We start from the raw sequence: 23635 nt of genomic DNA, 5'->3' as shown, positions 1-23635 counted from the left end.
TAAGATGAGTTACAATATACAGACATTGTTAAATTCCTAATTTTAGTAAGTGTATATACTTTATTTTAGCTATTTTTGTGTGGGTTTTGTATATTTTGGTTTAATAGTAGAACTATCTGAACTAACTTCCTAACCAATTTTTGGGTCTTGGATTACTGATGAAGGAGAAGTGGGCCTAACTAGGAACCAAACTACTATTGCTATGCTCTGTTTTGCATTTCAGGTAGGCAGTATGATCTAGTCATTTTTCTGTAAATACTTAGGTTGAAATGTTTCATTTGAACAAAAAAAAAAATGAATAAAAACAATTCTTTAATCATAAATAATCCTTGTATATTTTGAATGTAAAAAAAAAAACAAGGATTTGTGAAAATGGTTGTGAAAAGAGTTTGTTCAAAGATGTGTACAAGTTTTTTTTGCCTGCTGTACACCTTATATTTCTCATATCTCTCAAAATGGACTGATATGTAGCGAAAGCCACAATAACGTAATTTTTCACATAACAATTTACGATTCACTATGATCTCTAGCTTTTTTCCTCCCCACAGAAGGCTGTGGTACATACAAACTAAGGATGATGTGCATGACCACATTTCTCACAATTTGCTCCTGATCATATCCTTGATGTGCAAGTCTTCCTTAAGGCAGGCATTTACAGGTTGTGAACTGTCCAAGGCTTCTCCATTGTTATCACCATGATATTCTATGCAATTTAACCACAGTTTTCCTGAGGCTTATTTCTTCTTTGCTGCCAGCAGGTTCGGCGCCGATACCTTCACTTTGCCAGGCATGTTTCTTGACAGGTCTGTGTCCTACATATTAAGATACAAAGAACAGTGAAAGTGATGGAAATTTAACAGTAAAAAATGTTCTAGCAGTACTAAATCAGAAAGACGCACATTTTAGATACAAATACCTTAATGCTGCGAAAAAGGTCTTTCTCTCTGGTGCTAGCTTCCTTTCCACGCATGAAGCTGAACACAGCAGTACGAGCAGCTGTGAAATTCAAAGGTTCAACAGTTAGAGGTGAAAATAACTGTGTTTCCCACTATTAACAATTTAAAGCAACACTATGTTGACTTATCTTTACCTTTCCCCTTTTTCTGTGTGCCTGGAGTCAGTTTCACTTTATGCCTGAAGGAGAACAAGACATTTTAATAATATTCCACATCATAAATAATGTTTCTACAGCATGGCTGAAAAGAAGTGGATATTTCTACATGTTTGAAGGAGTGATGACACACCCTGAACAATAATTAACTGAAATACACCATAATACTGTAGATTAGGCACTACGTATGTAATCTATACTATATGTAATCCTCTGATTACAAGCACAATATGAACATATAGGTGAACAGATCTGAATGATGTGGTTATAGATGAACAAAAAAATAGGTAACATACTTGTAATTTGAAAGGGCTGTGTAGGGTGCACATACAGAGACTGCAAACAGCAATACATCATCTGGGTGTGGCTGGCCAGTCAAAGAGTCAAGAAAGTTTTCTCCTTCCTAAGAAACCAGCAGCCAACATATATACATTTCATTATAAAAAGCATTAACAACAGATGTAATAGCCTCACTGGTTTAACAGAATTCATGTTTGTTTTTTTTTAAAATCACTTTTATGTCTTTGTTTATTGGTCTTCTCTCACCACAATATCAGGCATACATTATGAGAATACATCACACAATCGTTGGGAATTCCTAACCGCTAACCAGTAGTCACTGATCTAGAGCAGCAGAGGTGTTCATTCTTATCCACAAAGGGCAGATGTGGCTGCAGGTTTTTTATTCCAAACACACCTCCATTCCAATAAAACAGGAGCAGGCCTGACCCCACTTATTTAATCATTTAGTCTTCATCTTCAAACAACTGATCAGGTGTGCTCCTGTTTTATTAGAATGGAAACCTGCAGCCAAACCAGCCTTCTGTAGAGAAGATTGGACCTGCCAGATCCAGAGGCTAATATGCATACATGGTGCTTGCTAACATTAGTGATATAGCACTAACTTCAGTTGGTTGTCAAAGAAATTCAAACAGCCTGCCCTCAAGTATCTACCCCAAAGCAGTCGTATTCTTTTGAAATTTAATTTCACCTTCCAGACACATCATCAGGGGGGCTTTCCTAGTCTTTCAACTATGAAATCTCGCTATAGGCTGCTGCAGCACTGCTGTAACAGGCAAGTAAACATGTTTACAACAAATGTAACGACAGATGTGGGTGAATTCTTTTTGGCCAGTGTGTCCCTTTAATCCTGTGACTTACAGCACTGAACAGTTTGAGGTAATACCTGTCCTAACATAGGGCTCCATTATTAGTTGATGAGCTGAATCGGGGGGGATTGTGAAATATTCCCCCAGGTGTGTTGAATCAAGAAATACCTGAAACCATGTAGTGCTGTGGGTCAGCAGGAGCAGGATTAAGAAACACTAGACTAGACAGCTCTACTGCTAAAATGTGAAACTAATTTACAATTACAATACAATATAATTTACAATACAACCTTGAAAATTACCACAGCACAAGCTCAAAACATAAAACCAGAGGAATAAATGCAGAAAATGCTTACCTCTGCTCCAGGGTTCTCCTGGTCCAAGTCATCAGCCTCCTGAAGAAAAATAAGTGAGTCACTTCAGAAATAAGACATCACAAAGATCATTTAGCTGAGTCACAGACAGTCTGGTATGCCATACTCAGAAAGGCAGTCATATTACATGATTAGGTTAAAGGAACAGTTTTTGCAAAACAAATTGAATTTTAAACCCAAGCAATTAGCATCAGGCAAACTGCATGCTGAAATCATCACATACTTGCCTCAAACCATGTAGAGTTGTTAAGTAATTTCAAACAGACTTATGTGATGTCTAATGCTAAAGACATGTACAAACAGTAGTAAAAACAATCCTGAAGTCTTTAGTTATTTTTTTTTTTTAACAAGAAATTATACGATGTTAAAAAGGACACACAGTGTCACTGATGAGAAGCACCAAAAGCTGAGTGTGAACATCACCCTCCGACTTGTGAAAACTCTTCAGCCTGCTAAACATGAGTGAGTGAGACAAGATACACCTTTCTTTTTTTCTTTCTAAACAGTTGGTAGTCAGTGGAACCAAATTTGACTTGGCCCTGTGGTTGTTAAATGACTATTCCTCTGTGTTACCAATGAGATCCCAAAAAATAAATCACAATGAAAACACAAACTCCCTCTACTTTGTCATCCTGTTCAGTGGTGTCCTCTCCTGCTGGGCCACAATCGTCCCCAGGCTGCTCAGCCTTCACCATATGCTGCTTGGCTGCTTTCTGCTTTTGGCCAGGCTTCACTGGCTCCTCTTTTCCTTTTCCTTTCTTCCCCTTCTTTCCCTTTTCTTCCTTTCTGGAGCCTGCCGACTGTGAAATAGGATATCAGTTGTAAGAAAAATGAAGAAGTAACCTGTGCTTTATGGACTAGATTGGTGGTTCACAAACGTGGTCCTGGAAGTCCTCTGCCTTTCATATTTTGTTGTTTCCCTTGCTTTAACACACCTGATCCAACTTATCAGCTAATTAACAAAACTTATGAGTTGTAGTGGGCATGTTACAACAACAAAAAAAAAAAACACAATGGTTCTCCTGGTCCGAGTCATCAGCCTCTTGGAGAAAAGTCAAACAGGGTAGAGCTACTCCAGGAGCAGGGTTGGGAACCACAAGACTAAATCCACACAGCAAGCAGTACTGACCCCAAGCAGCTTCATCATCAGTTCACGGTCCTCCTCATCTTGGTCTTTGTATTTATCTTTGATTTTCTTCAGCTTGTTCTAAACATAAGAGCACAGCCATCATGGGACCACATATTCAGTGCCTTTTGTAGAGCGCAGCACTTTGCACTTAGCATTGTGGCTGTAAAATTAGGCCTGAGATAAGCAGAGCATTCCGGTGTTCCATTAAACTTTATAAAATTACTTTAAAGAGATCACAAAAATTCATCAGCATGCTGATAAAGTATGAATAACAGTGCAGTGTAACCTTTTGTCCCCTCTTTAGAGGGGGCTGAGTGGCTCCTCCAATCTTAGAGCTCTGGCTGGATGCACAGGAACCTTGATTCTCTTCTCTTTTGCCCTCTGCTTCTTCATGTTGTTCATCACTTTCCTGTTTCTGCTTCTTCTTCATATCCCTTGACAAACAGAAACATCAATGGCATTAAGTTATAACCCTAGATAGGTGCTATACTATGCCAAAACCAGTTTTTTCATTTTCAAGGTTTTACCTTCTCTGCTTAGCACTCATGTACTTTTTGCCTTGTGACTCTGTGTTGTCCTGTTGGAAGGAAACATGAGTCATGTAGGTGAAGGTGTGTCTTCCAACTGAATATTTAATCTGGTATATTGGGTACTCTCTGACAAACAGAAATTCTGAAAACATACCATGATAAACATTAGATGCACAGAGTACCCCTGAAAATGTTTCATTATTCCAAAATAAACTGGTTTTACATGTTTTGTGCAGATGTACGTGTTTGAAAACAGACAAAATGTTAATGTAGGCCAACTCAAAAGACAAAAGGGGTTCAGAGATTTTGGAAACCAAATTTACATTAATCAAAGCAGGAAATCTTTTAGGGACTGGGAGTTAAATCGCCAGATTTTCATGTCTAAAAATTAGGTTTGAACAAAGAAAGCTGGTCCTTCACATGAGCTAATGCTAAAACTAACACTGGAGCTAGTCAGAAGAGATGGTGACTAGCTTCAGTGTTTGCTAAAACTTGCTAAAACTTTGTTTCATTAAAGTTTTAGCAAACTTTAAACAGAAATTATGTGTATGAGTGCATTGATATTTATCTGTACACAAAATCATTTTTAATGCAAAAGTAGGCACTGTACAGTCCTGTTTAATCTGATTATCAGAATAGTGTGCATTTTAATAATACATCCCTTAATAAAACATCTCTGCAGGTTTGTTTTAAAGAGGTTTGTCAAAGTTTTTTCTTTGCTTGCCAGAAAAAAGCAGTGTTTACAAACAATTGTGACTGGCTCTGACATGTCAATCATTATTTTGCAAAAACTCTGCCATTGATTCTGCTATCCCTTTGTATTATGTTTTCATCTGTGGTTTCAGGAGTTTGCTGTCAGTCTGGCTCATAGCTTTGAGAAGACTACAGTATTATGGTTTTGAATACACCTCTTCTTTGTAATATACCTGTTTTGAAACGTCTTGCTTGAAACCAGCATTTGAGATTCCCCTGAAATGGAAAGAGAAAAACTTAATAGGACACAGACACCTTGTTTAACTGAATCAGAATAGGTCTGTGTGATTTTCATGTAGACATTATTAAAAACAGTGGCAGTCAAATATCTGAAATTCATTATCAAATTAAAACTAGAGCTTGTAATAAAATACAAGAATACTCCAATACTTACATTCAGTTTTTACTCACTTGTAAATGCTTTCACATTCTGTTCTTACATACAAGTTATTTTAGAGAAAAATGATGTTATCCTCCATTGTATTACATCTCTAATATTAATTCTGTATTTGCTTTTATTGTCATATTTATGTCTACTGACAACAAAATCACAGTGTCCCCAAGTCAAATGTCTGAAACAACTTATCCATGGTTGGTTGATCATTAGAGCCCATTATTGAAGAATAGTACCTGTTTGACTGAAGGTGTGTGAGTGAGATTGTGGTGTCTGGAAAACTGATGTCTATACTCTCTTCCTCACTCTTCACCTCTTCATCGACCCCTTTTTCTCCTTTGTGTCGTCCCACCTCCTTCTGCTCTGGCTTTTCAGTCTTAGGCTTGGTCTGGCCTGATGTCTCCTGGGCTTCTGTGTATTCTTCTGCTTCTTTACCATCTTCTTCTGTTTCTCTTGTCACCACGTCTTCATCTCCTGCCATTCTGCTGTCTTCTTCACCCCCGTCTTCTCCCTCAGCCTCTCCTTCAGTTGCGCTGTCTTCTCCTGGAGAGAACAAGGTGTTTTGGAAATTGGAGCGGCAGACAATGATCAATTCATTCTTATTTCAAAGACTTGGATCAGTCAGTAAATAATCAGAACACAGAAACAGAGTATTCAAAAAAAGAATTTAGAGAGAGTATAATAGAGTATTTCTGAAAAAAATTCAACAGTCAACATTAAAAAAGACACAAAATAAATGGTAAATTAGTTAGGTAAGGTAAGGTAATCCCTGTTCAATGTAATAATAGCTATTATATTACTGCATATCCATCTGTTCTTCATTTCAAGACTTGGACTTTTCTCTCTTTAAGGCTTGTGGTGTGTTTGTGTTGCATATTGCCTCTTCCTTTGGAGTGTGCTTGTTCCTTGAGAAGCTGTGACTGAGATAAGGACTTGCTTATAGCAGTCTCCACACTATCCTGAGAAACATGGCCCCAGATTGTGGAACTGGGTGAAAGCGACTTTGTGGGAATTAGCCAAGACCTTTTGAGACCTCGCATCTGTCTGAGAGTGACTGCTGCAGACGCTACAGGGATGTGCATCAGAGACCCATGTGAGTCTTATTTACTGACCTTAACCAATCATATTATGCCTACTTGCAGTAGTTGATGCTTATGTCTGAATCAGTTTTATCTTTTTGGTTCTTTTTAAACCCTTTTGCCCTTGTTAAACCTTTCTGTGTGAGGCTGTGTTTACACACATGTGCTGAGGGCTATGGGATGATTTTAAAATTTTTAGTGTTGCTTTATTTATTTTATTCAGACATTTTCTGTTTTATGCTGTTGTAATGCTGGAAAGTGATTATGTTCCAATATTTAATGAGCCTTATTTAATTCACATTTGTAATGACTGAGTAAGGAAGACTGGTGCTAGAAGATGCTTCGCTGTGTTGGGGTGGGCTGGTAGTGATAGACACTGCACTGCAGTGGGGGCTTTGGCAGTTGGATTTTCAGGGGTCTGATTGCTCTAGGAGTGGAAGTGAAGTGTTAGGGCATCCAGATTTAGTAAAACTCTGGCACTGCGCTCTGACTTAGTGGTGAGTTTTTCCTTGGCTCCCAGATTTGGAGTGGCTGGACACTAGCTGGGTGAGCTGCCGATGAGGTTTTAGGGCACCCTGGGGGCTAAAGTTGCTAGCAATGGTGTTCCATTTTCTGGGTGCTACGCAAATATAATCTCTGTGGCCCCAGGTAAGGGGTCACCCTCTTCCCATTTTTTGAAAAAGCTATAAATAAAAAAAGGATATGATGTTGGATTTTTCATGGATTTTTTTCTACATTGCCAGTATTCATTTAGGTATGACAATGAGTTCTTAGAATTTTATGACTGTACACCATTGCCTACATTTTACCCCAAGCCCCTTGAAAGCCCCTTGACAGTCAGTTCCATTGTTTCCCCAGCTGTGATACCAAAGGCTGCCAGATATTAGTGCTGAGCAGTGATGAGGAGTGACAACAGGGTTTGGTGGATGAAATTAACAGGATTAACGATATGGGGACACCAGCTTAGAGATTGTTATTGAATGCTGAATGGATAACTAGTAATGGATTATTTGGCAGACCTGCGTTGTCTCATGTAAAATACAACATAGTGTGGTAAAATTTAATATGCTGGGTCCACAGGAAAATTAAAGGTTATAGTATCAGTGAACGTTGCTTGATTGATTGTCACGGAAACAAATTTGAAAATGATTACTGCCTGTTACTCAGTTAATACATTTTCAGCTTTGAGAATAATGAAATTACTGTCAATGATAGCTTGTGTTTGAGAAATGTTGAGTACAGTGTAGAAAGGTCTATGATGCGTTTTGTTATACAGGTTATAATGTGTCAATCAACACTGTGTTGGTGGTTATTACTGAATAAAATAACAAAAATTGATGTGACAAGCTTTTGGAAGAGTATGTGTGTTTAACTGACCGATATCTGCATGTTTTACCTGTGCATATGTAGTATGAGGTGGCATGCCTTGTGAACACTGAGATGAATTACTCTTTTGTTAATTGTTATTCTCTCATACGATACAGCAGATTCAACCAGCCTGTGTGTGTGCTTCTAACCCTTTGTAACCCAATCTCTGGTAATTTCAGGTTTGGTAATTTTGGCAACCACCGGTCATATTCTTCATAACTTTCATATTTCATAAGCTACATTCAAAAAGTGGGTGTCATATAAGAGCTGTAACTGTCTTCTTTCCTGTTAAATAGATGGGTAATATAATAAAAGAAGCTGAACTCACAATTTTTTTTTTTTGTCTGCTGAAGGTTGACCCATTTTTCCACAAATCTGGGCTATAAACTATAAACAGATGGTGTCTCTTCTGTGATCTGCTCTGTAAAAATTATTTTTATAAAAAAATACAAAGAGCATCTAAGATTTTTGGCTTTCAGCAGTAAATTATAAGCATATAGCAATATGTGTATGATCATAAAACACATTTTCTGTTAATTTGAGGGGAATGTTTACAAAAAATAAATAAATAAAAAATTACATTTATTTCATGCAGTTATTGAATATTTTGCCTTACGATTTGGTCATGTAAATTCAGATGGAAAAACCAAAATATACCCATTAGCATAAGAGGTTAAACCTTAATTAAAACCTCCACTGGAACCATGTATCCAAGGTGAGAACCATCAGAACAGAATTAAGTTGGATAAAGTTTGGCTTAGTCTGGCTAGAAATAATTTTAGTTTATTTCAAAATTGCCTGAGGCTAAAAGATAAAACTCCTTCCTTATACTGAATATTATTGGACTGAATCATATTCTTTTTGCTGTTTCATATTCAATTAGTTTATTTTTGCTTGTGTCCTCTGCATACTGAGGATCAATCTTCTCTTGACCTTTGCAATGTTTTGGATTCTCTCTGCCCATCAGTGGTAATTGCTACTGATTCACCAAATAATTATAAACATTTGGTCTTTTAATTATTGTTCAAGACTGATGGGGGTATCTAAGTGATAAAGGAAAAGCTCATCCCACCTTATCCTGAAGCCTTCATCTGCTGCACCTGAGTTGGTAAGAGGTGCTACCAAACTGCTTTTGGACAAAGAATCATATAATATGGGTAGATTGGACTCAGTCTACCTCTTTTCTATGGCTCAACTATACCTCTGATGTGGAAATAAGGACTGTTATCCTGCTGTGACTAAAGTTACAGGGCATATCAAGGACTTTTATTTTGGATCTAGGAATGCTGAGCTATGAGAGGCTGCATTTCTTCCTCCTGCTCCCAGCACCCTGTCATGACTGCCACACTGTGGAGTCAACCATGTTGGAGAAACAAACTGGAGCAGCAAACTGGCTCAGTGTAGGATTGAATGGTTTTGGAAAAATATCTAATTGCGATATTTCTGACTAATATTGCGATTGTTTTCTCTAAATTGAGGTATGAACTTTTTTTTGGCTAAGACCAGCATATATTTCTGGCGTGAGACTTTAACACAGTGCGTCAGCCTGTCAGTTATTTGTGGTTTTGATGTCACAGCACATTTGTTTGCTTCTGATTAGTCAAATTCATTTAAAAGCAGCTCCATGTTATTAGGTTAAATCACCCTTTAATTAAAACTATCAATGTATCAGCATCACTGATAATAGACTGTAAGACTATAATCAAAATTTGAGCTCTTGCGATTTAAAAAATACTCTTTCAAAACTTTTATACGTAAACAATTAATCTATCAGTCCTAGATCAGTGGCCCCTCCTTCCCAGGACATCATGGTATCCTAGTACTGTGCAGACAGAGTGAGCTACTGTTGACTGTTGCAGTACCTGAAAACTCAATGTCTAAAATCTTTTAATTCAAAATACAGGAACAGTAGTCATACAGTATGTTAGAGTAGGAATGCTGATCCAAAAGGATCTAAAAAATACAGATACAACAGGAATTAAACACTAGATTAGAACTCAAATAGACACTGACTAATTTGTACCTCTATTCAATGATGAAATGGTGACTGGTGGTGACTCAAATTTTAGATTCAAATCAAGTTTAGCCTTTTTTTAAGCTGAGCTTCTCCTTAAAGAATACAGAATAGCTTACTTTCTATTCCGGAATTTTATGTGTGCGTGAACAAATTCCACAGATTTTCCAGAATCTCTGCAACATTCAATGTTAAGATATTAAAGTCATTCAGAGTAGTTTGAGGTGAAATGCACTAATCTAGAGAAAAAATTAAGAAGTCACAATGATGGTAACAATAACCAGACATCTGATGTGTTTAACGCTACTATACAGACTGCTATTACATGAAATAGTTATGAAATAGTTACGAATACACCATGTGATCCCAGCTACATTTTTTGCAATAGTTTTGCAATAATCAGTTGTGGTTTTTGGCCAGGTAAAACAATATTTCTTAAAAATACACGCAGTGCAAAAGTTATATGCACAATTATATAAGGGAAAACTTGATTTTTTCCCCCTCTTTTTTCCCTCCCTTTTTTCCATCATCAACCATTATCATTATATACAGTATGCATTTCTGAGCATATTGTCGATATCATCAGTGCTAAAACATTGAATAACTGCATGTTTCTTCACAAAGAGAGTCTTGCTGTACTGAATTTTTGATAGCAGTTCTTAAACTTGACACTACTAGCACATTTTCAAATTTAACATTTTTGTGTACTGTGAAAATTTCTTTACGTATCATGAGACACTATTTTTTTCTATATTGCCCTTATCTATGTCTGCGTTCCAGTGAAATCCTGCCTATGACCACGACTGCAAAGAAAACAGACGACAAATTTTATTGTGCCATTTTACATTAAAATTCTCTGAATGACTACATCTCAACAGGTATGGATACATTTTTAAAAATCGTTAGAATTCCCTTTTAATTTGTATTATGTCATGCTGTGACATCAATCATGTTTATGATGTTGCTTATGGATTTTTAAGTAATTTTGAGGCATGTACATAAGAGTAGCTGCTATGTCACGACAGCATCCAACAAGTGCGCTAATGTACTCAGGCTTTTAAGATGGTGGCAATTTAGCAGATGCTAAAAGTGATGCTGAAAAGTGTTTTTTTATATTTGGTATATTTCAATATTTTGGTATGTTGCCATCACAGAAATTCTGAATAGATGTTTTTCACGTTTCCAAATAAAGTAGTAATCCTTCTTTAAAATTCAGTGTAACTGATGGTAAATTACCCATAGTAACTGTATTTACACCAGTGAAGGATTGTGTGTGCACTAGGGGTGTAACGATATGTGCATTCATCCCGAACAGTCACGGTAGGGATGTTACACTTTGGTACATGTAGTCATATGGAGAATATGCAGTAGCCTATGTGCGAATACTGATGAACGTAAAGCAGAAAGCCATAAGCTCTAAGTCGTTAGTATAGTCACACTACAGGCTGTACCAACTACCTTAGGGGGGACTATATGACACCAGGTGGAACAAACAGTAACTTGCACAACTGTCTGTTCAAAATAAATGAAAAGAAACCTACTCTTATGCATTTGGTTTTTTTTGTTGCTTTTTCCCCTATTGTACTGAACGTGTACCGAACAATGATGTCCAAACTGTAGTGTGAACCTAACCATGACTTCTGTGTACCGTTACATGCCCAGTGTGCGCAAATACCTAAGAGCTCCTCTCCTTCCTCTAGGAGCTCTGCAGTACTGGAAGTCACGTCCTCCACATCTTCCTCCAGAGTTTTAACCTTCCTCTCCCCCCGGTGTCTAAACACACACTGCTCATCCACCTACAATCATAACAAATAATGCTGAGCCAACTGGCTAAAGCACACTACAGTCTGAAGGAATATTTACAACCCTGTTCACAATTGGATTGGTAGTGGCGCTGACACGATCTTTGATTTGTCTGCTGCAAACACATAACAGTTTGGCCATTATTTAGTTCATTTGATCTACACTTTTTAAATAGTAGTAGTGACCTATGCTCTACACAGAAAAAAGCAAAAATACCTCTGGTAAAATTGTCATGTTAATTTAAGTGAAATAAGTTCCACATCCTCTACAAGAAACACACTTAAATGTGGCATTTTTCTGTGTACAATTTTAGTAAACAATTACTACTTATTTGCTGAGTTTAACATATTGTAAATGTGCCACACAGGCCACATTTTATGCTAAATCTGTGCTATGTATGATGTTTTTTGTTAAAACTTAAGGAAGTAGCATTACTGAGTCAAAAGTATAAAAACACGCTAAAATATGTTGTCTGCACGGTGCTGTGAGTGAACCTATAAAGTCTACAGCAGTATTTTAAAAGTCAAAGGTGTTAGATCTCTAGGTTTTTTGGACCACATCTTACGTCTTTATGTATTAACATCATACTCACAGGCTCAAAAAGAAAGCCTGACTCGTTGCTTAGGTCTCAAATGCAAAATCAGCATTATACTATTAAAGATATGATGTAAATGAATTATCTACTATGGTCATGTCCTTCACCAAGTTGACGGAGTTCTCTTTGAACACTCTGAAGTGCAGCTTTAAATTAAGCAAATAAACAGTAATTGTACAGTGAATCGTGCAGATGTGTGTTGTCTGTAGAGAACTAGTACCTATTATCCATTTAGAAAATCAACAAAACATCATTTGACCAGAGATGCCCAAACCTTTGCATATCACCGTAGACTGAGCAGGTTGAAAAAGATAATTTTACTGTCTTTTACAATTACATACAACATACAATTCAATTACAATTCAAATCAGCTTTTTATTCATTTTTGTTGAATGCCATGCCCAATTATAACCATAGCTGAAATTAGAGTATGGCAGATTGAGCTGTGAATACAAAATTTATTACCTTGAAGAGAAATCCAAAGCCCATAATGAGATAAGAGGGGGGTAAGAAGTTCTTCTTCCCTGAAAGACGAGAATAAAACATGCATAAATAATAACATTACATTAACAGTCAAAATTTATTTTCATAGTCTATATCTATAGATCTACAGATTCCCAAATTGATCTGGTGAAACTCAGTTGATTATCAACAGTGTCTGTATTAGATGTTAAGGTTAGACTTGACAGAATCTATTATTTAATTCAATTTAAAGTTCTGTTGAATTTAATAGATAATTAGCGCAAGACAACGTGTGTGTCTACAGTGCTCTTTCAAAATAAAGTGTAACCACATTATCTATGTCTCAGTAAACAATTGCTGAAGGCAGATAATCAGAATTTTCACAAGGCTATTTAGTAGTGCCTAAAAAACTCCAATTGACCATGTGCACAAAAAAGACTGGTATCTCCCATCCAATCACGATATGTTGTACGTTGTACACTACTTCCTCCAACAAACCTCACAACAACAGTGATCACCTGGAAGGCGGTAATGTTTTTTTTTGGTTTGGTTTGATTAATGAAACCATGATTAACGAGATGATTTTGTCCTGTATGTGTGCACTGAACATATGCACCAAATCAGTTTATTTTTGAATAATAAAATGTTTTCAGAGGTACTCCTCTGTGAGCTTCTCAATTCTCCTGTAGGCTACTAAGCTGTTTAATCAGTTAGAACAAGAGTTATGAATAGAAGGTAGTCTGAGTTCAAAGTTTGAAAACCATGGCAACAGTAAATAAGTGAGGTGAAACTTTTCAGAATTTTGCAAAATGTCAATTGTGTTGAGAGCACCTTTTTGCCAAAATGCACAAGGCCTGAAACAGTATTCATACAACATGTCAGAAATCCAAAATGTACAGATACAACAGCAATTAAATACTACATCAACACTCAGATGGAAACTGACAAACTTTCATTTGTACCTCTAATCATGAAGCTTCCTGTTGTTAAATACTCTCCTGTTGGAGCGGTCTTGGACACCTGAAGCGGGCAAGACATGAACATTGTGACCATAAGACCATAAAGCTTCACCAGCCTAAAAACATGACGCTGTCTTACCTGGTTATGGTGAACCCACCAAGCGCTGGTGATCACTTTGGCATCCCAGGCAGCACTATAACACACAGCCATAGTCCCAGCCTCTGTTAGTGTACGTGGAGGAATAGGCTCTCCTGCAACAACAGTAGAGAACTCCTATTTACATTCAGCAATGTCTTGCATTCAGTAAATTCTTTGTTCTGTGGGCTTTAAGGCAGTCAACATGATTGCATCTTGAAGATCACAAAAATAAAGTTAGATTTTTGTCATTTAGTCTGGGATCATCATTGGTCCATCATACAATACACAGGGGATGATTAAAAATCCAGAACAATGTCACTGAAGGTGAAGATTTGTGGCAATATCATAACTTTAGAGTGTTGTAATGCAAGCCTGGCAACAGGCAGAAAAATAATGAGAGGCACATTTTGATAAACCCAAAATAGATTTCATGACAATTTGTATGTTTTTCTTCGATGCTTCTATTTAATTATGTAAATTTCTTTAAAGTCCCATGCACCGTGCAAAATATTAAAAAATGTAAAAAAACAACAGAAAAATAAAACTTAATTATCCAACTTAAACAGAGAGAAGGAGACCACTGGACAACATAGTTTTGTTAAAGCTGTGTGGGTGGGTCAAGCTACATGAGCCTTGTGATTGGTGAGGATACTGCTAACATAAGCGGTCCCAAGATTAGGACTGCCCAGTTTACACTGAAAGAAAAGTTTTGGCCAAATATATTGGCCATTTACTGGCCAGTGGAAAGTCATTCATAGGGCATACTTTGTACATGAATACTGTGTGCCCAGAACAGCAAGATTAACATACTTATGAGGAAAATACAGATTTCACTGGGGCTTTAACTCTCCATCACCACTTGCTCTGACACTGGTAATAATTCTCATTCACATTTCTAATCATTGGCGCAGTGGGTAGCGCTGTCGCCTCACAGCAAGAAGGGCCTGGGTTCGATTCCCGGCCGGGTGACCAGGGTCGTTTCTGTGTGGAGTTTGCATGTTCTCCCCGTGTCTGCGTGGGTTTCCTCCGGGTACTCCGGTTTCCTCCCACAGTCCAAAAACATGCAGTCAGGCCAATTGGACATGCTAAATTGCCCCTAGGTGTGAGTGTGTGTGTGGATGTATATGTCTGTTTGTCTGCCCTGCGATGGGCTGGCGACCTGTCCAGGGTGTATCCTGCCTTCCGCCCGATGACAGCTGGGATAGGCTCCAGCACCCCACCGCGACCCGGAAGGATAAGCGGTTTAGATGATGGATGGATGGATTTCTAATCATAATCACAGACTTTGTGTGTCAGTACTGACACAACAATGAATAGCCAAATTGGTCAGGCAAACAATTAGTCAATTAACAGATGACTCAGAAAATAGCATTACCATATTCTTCACCTGAAAATACAGTACAGAAACATATAATACGGTGCAAAAGTTTTAGACCAGATGAGAAAATAATATATAAAGCCATTTATATGAGTTGTAGCATTTTTTATTAAAAAGCACTAACATTAGAAATAATCCTAATATACAAATGATTACATTGTGATGTTTTTTTAAGTTAGTGTGTTGGCCCAGCCATTTCCAAAGCTCTTCTTGAGGAAGCCCAGTCATCCAATACCACTTTAAACTTTAAACATTGGATTTACTAAAAAACAGCTTGGAAGCCGATCGCCTTACCTTCCAAGTAAATTGACTAATTAATTTCAAGTTAAGTCTACAAACTGATTTTAACCTTAGTAAACTAGTACATACATTTTGAAGTTCAGAATCAAAAGTTAACATTTCTAAGTTATAACTCATAGAAATTTGCTAAGTAGTTTCATTTCTTTTCTGAAAACTTAAAATAATTAAACATCAGTTTGTTCCATAATAGGTAAACTTGCTTAAAACTTTGTAATAAAGTATATTATTATCACTTACAGTGTAGTCTGGCCAATCAGTCCTTTATTAAATTCAATCAGATGCATTACTGAAGTAATTTAAGAAATCCATACATGTGTTTATTCTAATGTTATTTAGTGTTTTCAGACTCTTACTGCTGATAGTTTCAAACAATTTTTATGGCTGCCTAAGACTTTTGTAAAGTAAAAAGCTTCAAGTTTAAAGTTCTCATACCAGAGGGATTCTTGATGACACAGCTTGTAGCTCCATGGAGGTCAGCATGGACATAGATATCCCCTGAGAAGAAAAAATGTGGGGACAATTTTGTCACTGAGGTTTTAGAGGAAAAGAAGAACAATGAAACAACACAAGCACAAACAACATAAAACACCCCCGTACCTGCTCGCAGGTAACGTTTGACTATCATCTCGTTCTGCTGCTGGTCTCGTCCAGCAATGATGAGGTAGTTCTCTGAGCTGATGAACCAAAGAAACTTTTCAAACCTGGCAAGAAAGCAGGAAGTGATCAGAAGGGATTTTAGGATGAATACAAATGTATAACAGTATCACCAGACTAACTTGTTAGAAAGATGATGAGCATTTGTGCCTCACCAGTAGACCTTTCTTGCTTTCTGAATTGTTGTAACTGTCTGGACCTCTTTAAGGGTTTGCTTGGTCTTTTTCTCAGCAGACTTGAAGGCCTTGACCAAAAGCAATGCACAACATATTAAACACATTTTTACATAAAATTCAATATTAAATCTGGCAGTGTTCCGTGCTGCTCTCTCTTTACCTTTTCTGCTGCCTCCACTGTTTTCTGCTCTTTTTTTGCAGCACTCCGCTTGTGGTCATAATACCTAAAAGGACATTATGTTCATATTTAAAGTAATAGAATAAGGTATGATGGCATGTACAATAAACAGTCCTTCACTGTCTGTTACATATCATGCATTTCATATACAACAGTGCATGGAGATGGGCTCTAACTGAGGCTCTAAAAAATCAAAAGGCTTTTCACATTACTTATTATCATAAATGTAATTAGGGGTGGGCCATATGGCAAAAATATTATATCATAATTACAATAATAATTAACATACAGTTGCAGGCGCTAAATCCAACTTAACAGGCCTAATTATGCTCACTTTGTAAAAAAAATTTAGTCAGTCTGACAATATCCATAATATGCTCAGAAAACCATATTGTGACATAATTGATTATGGTAACTGTAAGACATTGTCATATTGCCCACCCCTTACTAGAATACACATGTAGTTACATCAATTCATATTTTACATACATAAATTACATATCACATATTACAGGTCACTCCATGTCAAATGAATGTACATTTCAAACAAAAACATTTTTTAAATTAAGCTGGGCTAAATCATTGTGAAACGATTGAAATTAAAAGCACATTTCTAAACAAAAAATGGCTCATATAAAAATATTTACATTTTTCTTTGCAGCCAATAAACAGCGTCTTTGACATCACTTTTTAATCTTCTAAAATAGTGGCTTCAAGAGTCAATGATGGAACATGGAATAACATCCGGGGTTAGGGCAACCTAATCATGGTCCACATCACATACAGTGGGGTCCAAAAGTCTGAGACCACTTGTTAAAATGCTTCTATTATGCATTCTTTTCTAATTTAATACAATTTGAGTGAAAAGCAGAATCTTTAAAAGTTACCATGAATTTCAGAATTTCTTAGTATTTGGTATGTCCCTCTTTTGCTTTAATGACAGCATGCACTTGAGCTGGCATGGACTCCATAAGGTTTCGCAAAAGCCTCTGATGAGTAGATCAAATCCACTTCAAAATCTAAACAGGTTTTTTAATGGAAGGGACATAACAAAAAAAATCTTACCTTTTTGTACAAAGGCCTTAACATGGACAATTTCACAAATTTGCTTCAATTTCAATAACGAACTAGGAAAAGTAGAGAATTTGAAATATTTTTTCATTTTGTCATAACTTTTTTTTTTCAAGATCGTAACACTTTCTATTCTTTATTTCCAGGTTTAAACTGGACTCCACTGTACATTAAAAAGAAAGGAAAAACTAACACCAAATATATGGATTTTCCTGTAATGTCTTCTAAACGGCCAGTCGGATGTTATAAAATGTTTAAAAATCACATGCCTGAACTCACTTCTTTGCATTGGCATAAGCAGACAAACTGAGGTCCACATCCACCAGGACAGGTTTGTTCTTCTGGACATTGCCCTTCTGTCCTTTGTCTTTATTCTTATTCTTCTTCCCCTTTTGCTGCTCAGAGCCCTCTGTAGTATCCATCAAAGACTCTTCCTCCTCTGTGTCTCCTTCTTCTGAACCAACATATGGGTTCCTGTGAGGCAAGACCTTTATTACTCATTTAATTTTTGGCTCAAACACACAATCTCAGAAACCTCAAATTGAAAGTCCTTTTTATGGCAAGTACTTCCATATGACCTTACTTTAGTAGCATAGTGATGTGATTGGTCTGTAGCTTCAGCTCTTTGATGGCACAAGCCACAGGGTCTCCAGCCACCTGAGCTTCTTTTACAATGAGACCTATTTCTGCCCAGTCCACCTGATTGGCAAGAGCACTTCTTACTACCTGCAGAGCTCTCTCCACGATGGGGAGGTTCATCTCCACCAGCTCCCCCTTCAGACGGTCCACCTCCTACAAAAAAAGGGATACATCCACCATCTCAAACATATAAGCATGTCTTTAAGTAATGCATTATGGGAATACTGCAAACAACATCCCTAGCGAAAGCGATGCTGCACATACAGCATTCTTAGTATTCTTGGTATGGTGTTCACACTTGTAGGAACACACAGATTGCAAATAAACAACTGAGTTATAATACAGTTTGTAAAACTGAGACAGTGGCTTCCTCCAAACAGGCTTCCTCCTCACCTGGGCTTGGTGTAGGGCCTCCAACCGTTGCTCATGGTCCTTTTTGACATTCTCGAGTTTCTTCAGGGCTTGTTTCTCCTGCTGGAGAGCTTTCATGTCAATCTTCTGGCTCTCCATCTTGGAGAAAAACTCATCGACAGCCTGAGAGTAGAAAATGAAGAAAAAATATATACGATTTCAGTCTGATTTAAAAAAAAAAAACATGTTAATTAATTCAACTGAGAAGGACGGGCAAAACCAAAAAATTGAGAAATGAACCACAAACCTTATTAAAGGACTCAAACTCAATATATGGGTTACTTGAGTGTTGAGCAAAAAGGAATGGATGAAATTCTTCGTACCTATTAAGCCAAAGAGAGGATCAATAAGATGAGACAATGGAAAGTCTATCTTTTTAAAAAGATAAAACAATATGAATGGATGAACATACGTGAGCAACTCCTCGTGTGGCTTGTCTGGAGTCATACTTGGCTTCTTTTCAGTTTTCTGAATGATGTAACCCTTTGATCAAGGAAAATAGCCAACAGAGAATTATGTGATTGCCACCATGAAGAATGAACAAATATTTAGTCAGATTTTCATAATTCATACAGACCTTTCCATCAAAGCTTGCTGCTTTCTCCATATACTCCTCTGCCATCTGCAAAGCTTCCAAAAGTTTTGGTCCAACTGCAAGACGGAACATGACTTTAATGCTGTTCTTGGTGTTAAATTCCTCAAAAACCAATAATACAATGTTACATAAATAACTGTCATTAATTTCTGAATTATTAAAACAATAAGAAAACAAACCTTCAGCAATGTTAAACTGACTGTCCATTTTCATAAGACCAGGGAGACCAACTTCTGTAAGGCAGTGTTCAATTAGAGTGCCTCCATATGCTACGGAGATACAGAGAAACAGTTCATGTTGTTGCCTAATATCACAAGAATATTGCCTGGGAGACTATTTGAATCCTATTTTACATACTAAATAACAGGAAGACTCACGGAGGTGGGGATTAAGAATCCTTTTAACTTGATCTCCACTCTGTGCTTTGGACAGTATCTCTGTGAGCCTGCAGAAAAGTATGTATTGTGAACATATTATGTTAAAACTTTAAATGTAAATGAGAAATCTGTCAAATAAAGCAATACTCCACAAAGGCAGTGAGTTACAGTGATTTTATCACAGGTAAGGTGTGTTTACAAAGTGAATCTTACCTGCGATAAATAGCTGTAATGCATGACCACGGCTTATTCAGCAAGTGATCTAAGTTCTAATTAATAATAATAGTAATAAACAATTCATCTAGAAAAGTGTTTTGTTGAGAGTGTGCTATTGCAACAAACAACCACAGACAGGTGAAGGAGGACAAGAACTTTCAGTTGCATGTATTTTGCAGTTATTTTATAAACTTTTAGATTTTTTGTCTTATAACAATGAAAAAGTATCAAAGTGCTTCTAATGCAGAAACATTCACATTTTAAGTAGTTTTGTTCACCAAATTACCACTGCAATGATAATGCTAATGACCACTAGCAGTTCCATGGGATCTCCACGGTGCCACACATTTGTTTTCCCACACTGGGTTTAATACTACTTACAGTTACAGCATTTAACAGACGCTCTTATCCAGAGCAACTTACAAAAAGTGCTTTGTCTATCTACAGAAAGTATCTTTGCTAGTTACCAATAGGTTAGAGAGAAAGCTAGTCCTGAGCTCAGATACTGCTAGAAACAAAAAGTCCCTATTGATACCCAGAGAAAAAGGAAATTAAGCACTAGGTTCCAGAAGACAGCCTTGTAACTTACAGAGTTAAAGCTAAAGTCAGTCTAAACTCAGAGCCTACCTTTACCAGCAGAAAGACAAGATCCAATTAGAGGACAAAAGCACACTACTACTTAAGGCAGGTATAACCAAAAACGTGGATGTTTAAATTGACATTCAAGTAACATTCTTCACTTTTTACACTGCAGTTTCACAGCCAATCTATCAGTAAATACTTCAACTGAAAGCCTAACAATGATCATTAACGGAGGAGCCATTTACTGCTATCTTTTGGTGTAGTTGTTGAGAAATTGTCAACTCCTCAGCATAACCAAAATATGTTAAATATAAGCATGGTAAACAACTTCTTTTCTTACTTTATTCTTTTCTTGATTTATAAATATGTTCTGAAGCTACCACTGGATTCTAAAAGCATGTTTTGGTTTGATTAATTTTTCCTCTATGCATGCTATGGCTATATGCATCTTTGTGAGATGACAGTGTAAAAATATTTTAGTGTAGGGAAAAAATGTCACTGGAGGTTTTACTGTGAGGTTTTAATTTCTGTTTTGGTTCCTGTGGTCCTGTAACAATAACAGAACATATAAAAAAATAAATAACAAAATACATGTATGATATATTAGCATGAACCACATGAGAATGGTCCATGTTTGAGTTATTGTTATGATGTCATGCTATAGAATTATTGACAAGTGTGGGAAACAAGTCAGCTACACTTAAAAAGATGTGACAAACCACAACCTCTGACATCCACTTCAGCTTCTGATGCAATGGTGCCAACATCTTACCACCTCGAAGGATTTAACATGGAATAACTCAGTTACCTTTCCAGACTGATGAGGGGTTCAGAAGGCCTGGCATTCTCTACAGGATATCGTTCCCTCACTGCAAACTTAACATCTTCTGCCTCAGCAGTGCGAAAGCGCAAAAGGTTTAGTATTGTGTACTCATGGTCTGTCAGGACTATGTTTCCCTGCAAATGCAAACCATATATATTAAAGTGGATCTCAGTGGTACAATGTGTAGTATCTCACATATGTAGTATCTGACTTTGTCTGAGAGTTTAGACTGTCAATCATGACAACAACATAGTGTATAGAAAGCATATAGCATAGAACTGTCAATAATGAGAATACATTAGAACAATGTTTCTCGAACTAGCCCTCAGGTTCCAAGGGACAGTCAAAATTTTTGGGGACCTACATAGTGATCAAGCAAAAATGTGGATCGTCTGAGGGACCTGAGGACTGTTTTAAGAACCAATGTTTTAGAGGATACTATTGTTAAAAACAAAAAACAAAAAACTTCATAAAAAGTAGAGGAACCACACCAGAGTTCTCTTACCCTGTCATACAGCTCAACTATAAGGTGGTATGCAGCCTCATCTGATCCAAACTGAATGTCTACAATCCTGTCTACACCAAGTTGCTTTACATGTACCAATCTTCTTGACTTTAGGTGCTTTCGGCACTGAAAAAAATCATAAAAAAACCAACAGTTTGAAGTAAATGTAACATATTCCGTTCATAGCAGAAATGATAGACAGGGGATGCACACATTACAATGCAAGATGCTTACTTTCATGGCAAAACCAGATGGCATGACATTTTTGGGCCATTCAAATTCTGTGGAGTGAATCCGTATGCCGGACTCAATCAATAAGACTGCTTTGCTGTCTGGCCTGAAAAAAGCAAGTTTGAAATAATCATCTTAAGGAAGGAAAATGCAACAACAACAAATCTCTTCAAGTTGCCAACAGTAGCCCTCATATTCCTGTAGACGTCTGTTAAAAAGTATTAAGTTTCACTTGGTCTTGATTCAGTTCTCACTCATGGACTATGCCTTCGACTGCTCCCAATTGAAGATTTAATGCTACATTTTTAGCAAAGCACATGAGTTAATGAGCAATGATGCTTGTCTCTCAACACTTACTTTTGGAGTCGTATGAGATAGGTCTTGTTGTCGATGTCATAGACATTGTTCACTCGCATCCCAACATAGCTGCAGAACATTAAAGTGGAGTTACTTTCAGACAGACTAAGAGTCTGATACAGACTAATCTATTGGTTTCTTTTTAATAACCTGCTATGTAACTGGTTTAAAGAATATACATATGAAACTAAGCTGAAATACATCTACTTAAAAACCTCAGCTCCGTAGATGCTATCTCACTAACAAAATTATATGAGAGGTGTTGCTTGGCCTTGAATAGCAATTTGATGGATGTTATCAGTCTGTCTTGCTTATGCAGTCTGAAACGGTTGCATTTAAGGCATCGCTATATCTTCCATCATAATCAAGTTGAATAATATTGATGAGTTTATTTGTATATGCACCAAATTCAAAAGCTTCACAATGAGAAATGCTTATTCCCATGTATTGCAACAGGTACCATTTCTTCTTATTAAAAGTTTTCTAAGGTTGCCTGTTTGGGCTTATGATTGAAGAAGGGTTCGGTCCCTCACTGACATCAGACAACAGGAACCCCTGCTGCCTAAACGGCATCAAAATTAGCATGATTAACAGACATGATAAGGTAGTATCAGTCTTTCTAAAAAAAACTGCAAGGTTCTAAAGCCAGTCAGGATTACAACTGCAAAAACTGGTTAAGATGTGTGAGACCAGGGCAAAAACAACATGCAGCCAAGAAGAGACGCTGTTTGACAGTTGTCTCGCAAAACCGTATCTGCATAATGCAGAACCTGCTATACACTGTGCTACTACACATGCTGCACAGATTTTTCTTTTAATTTTATTATTAGTTATATGTAAAACACGTCGAATTCAATACTTCCTCCGCAAATCCTAATCAAGTTGTCTCTCTCATTAATGACTTCGCAAAAAGGATGGCTAGGTTTTATGGCCATTTAGAAATGTGTCCACGACGTAAAGCTGTTCGTCCCAAATCAGGCAGATAAAATCAAATTATTGACAAACGAACACATGCAATACAGTTTTGACTATCGGCTAACTTAGCAATGTCCAAACAAGCTTTCCCTGTCACTTTTTGCTGCGTACGAGAGAGTAGAATCCTTCTTACTTGGAATTGATCTCTGCAATCACCGCCCTAACATCGACTGTGTTAAATCTGCCTTTCATCTTGTCAAGAAGACACAAGAATTAAGTTTTCATTTACAGCACTCCGGACACGCAGCCCTGCTAACCACGATAGCTAGCTAATAAACTGGCAGTGCGCATGTGTGTCATAGTCTACGGAAGCCTGTTTGTTTTTGCCCGCTCAGGTGGTCGGAAAAG

General features: G+C 37.1%; 1 protein-coding gene across 1 annotated transcript; it reads right to left on the bottom strand.

The window, feature by feature from the left end:
• Nucleotides 1-311: 311 nt before the first annotated feature.
• On the bottom strand, nt 312-23583 carry LOC118824040 (nuclear export mediator factor Nemf-like). The gene is made up of 32 exons (XM_036593946.1): nt 23421-23583; nt 22313-22381; nt 21959-22061; nt 21725-21850; nt 21205-21353; nt 19599-19666; nt 19401-19490; nt 19204-19277; nt 19039-19109; nt 18874-18949; nt 18609-18749; nt 18160-18368; nt 17856-18050; nt 16488-16551; nt 16307-16395; nt 16095-16198; nt 15930-15992; nt 13820-13932; nt 13684-13741; nt 12725-12783; nt 11537-11657; nt 5637-5943; nt 5180-5222; nt 4251-4300; nt 4010-4157; nt 3724-3801; nt 3218-3394; nt 2577-2615; nt 1408-1514; nt 1091-1134; nt 917-996; nt 312-812 (listed from the first exon to the last, which is right to left on the bottom strand). The coding sequence occupies exons 1-32, from the start codon at nt 23477-23479 to the stop codon at nt 735-737; spliced, it is 3252 nt and encodes a 1083-aa protein (XP_036449839.1). The 5' UTR covers nt 23480-23583; the 3' UTR covers nt 312-734.
• Between the last annotated feature and the right edge of the window lie 52 nt (nt 23584-23635).

The sequence above is a fragment of the Colossoma macropomum genome, unplaced genomic scaffold (assembly GCF_904425465.1).
Source record: "Colossoma macropomum unplaced genomic scaffold, Colossoma_macropomum, whole genome shotgun sequence".
NCBI classification, from domain to species: domain Eukaryota; kingdom Metazoa; phylum Chordata; class Actinopteri; order Characiformes; family Serrasalmidae; genus Colossoma; species Colossoma macropomum.
This window is presented reverse-complemented; position numbering and strand designations above follow the sequence as displayed.

Bases quoted from the DNA above. Each gene is read 5' to 3' on its own strand.
- LOC118824040 (XM_036593946.1), bottom strand. From the start codon at position 23,479: ATGAAAGGCAGATTTAACACAGTCGATGTTAGGGCGGTGATTGCAGAG. The intron at 21,354-21,724 runs GTAAGAGAACTC...TTGCATTTGCAG, and splicing joins TAGTTGAGCTGTATGACAGG to GGAAACATAGTCCTGACAGA. The intron at 5,223-5,636 runs GTACTATTCTTC...TTTCCATTTCAG, and splicing joins ACACACCTTCAGTCAAACAG to GGGAATCTCAAATGCTGGTT.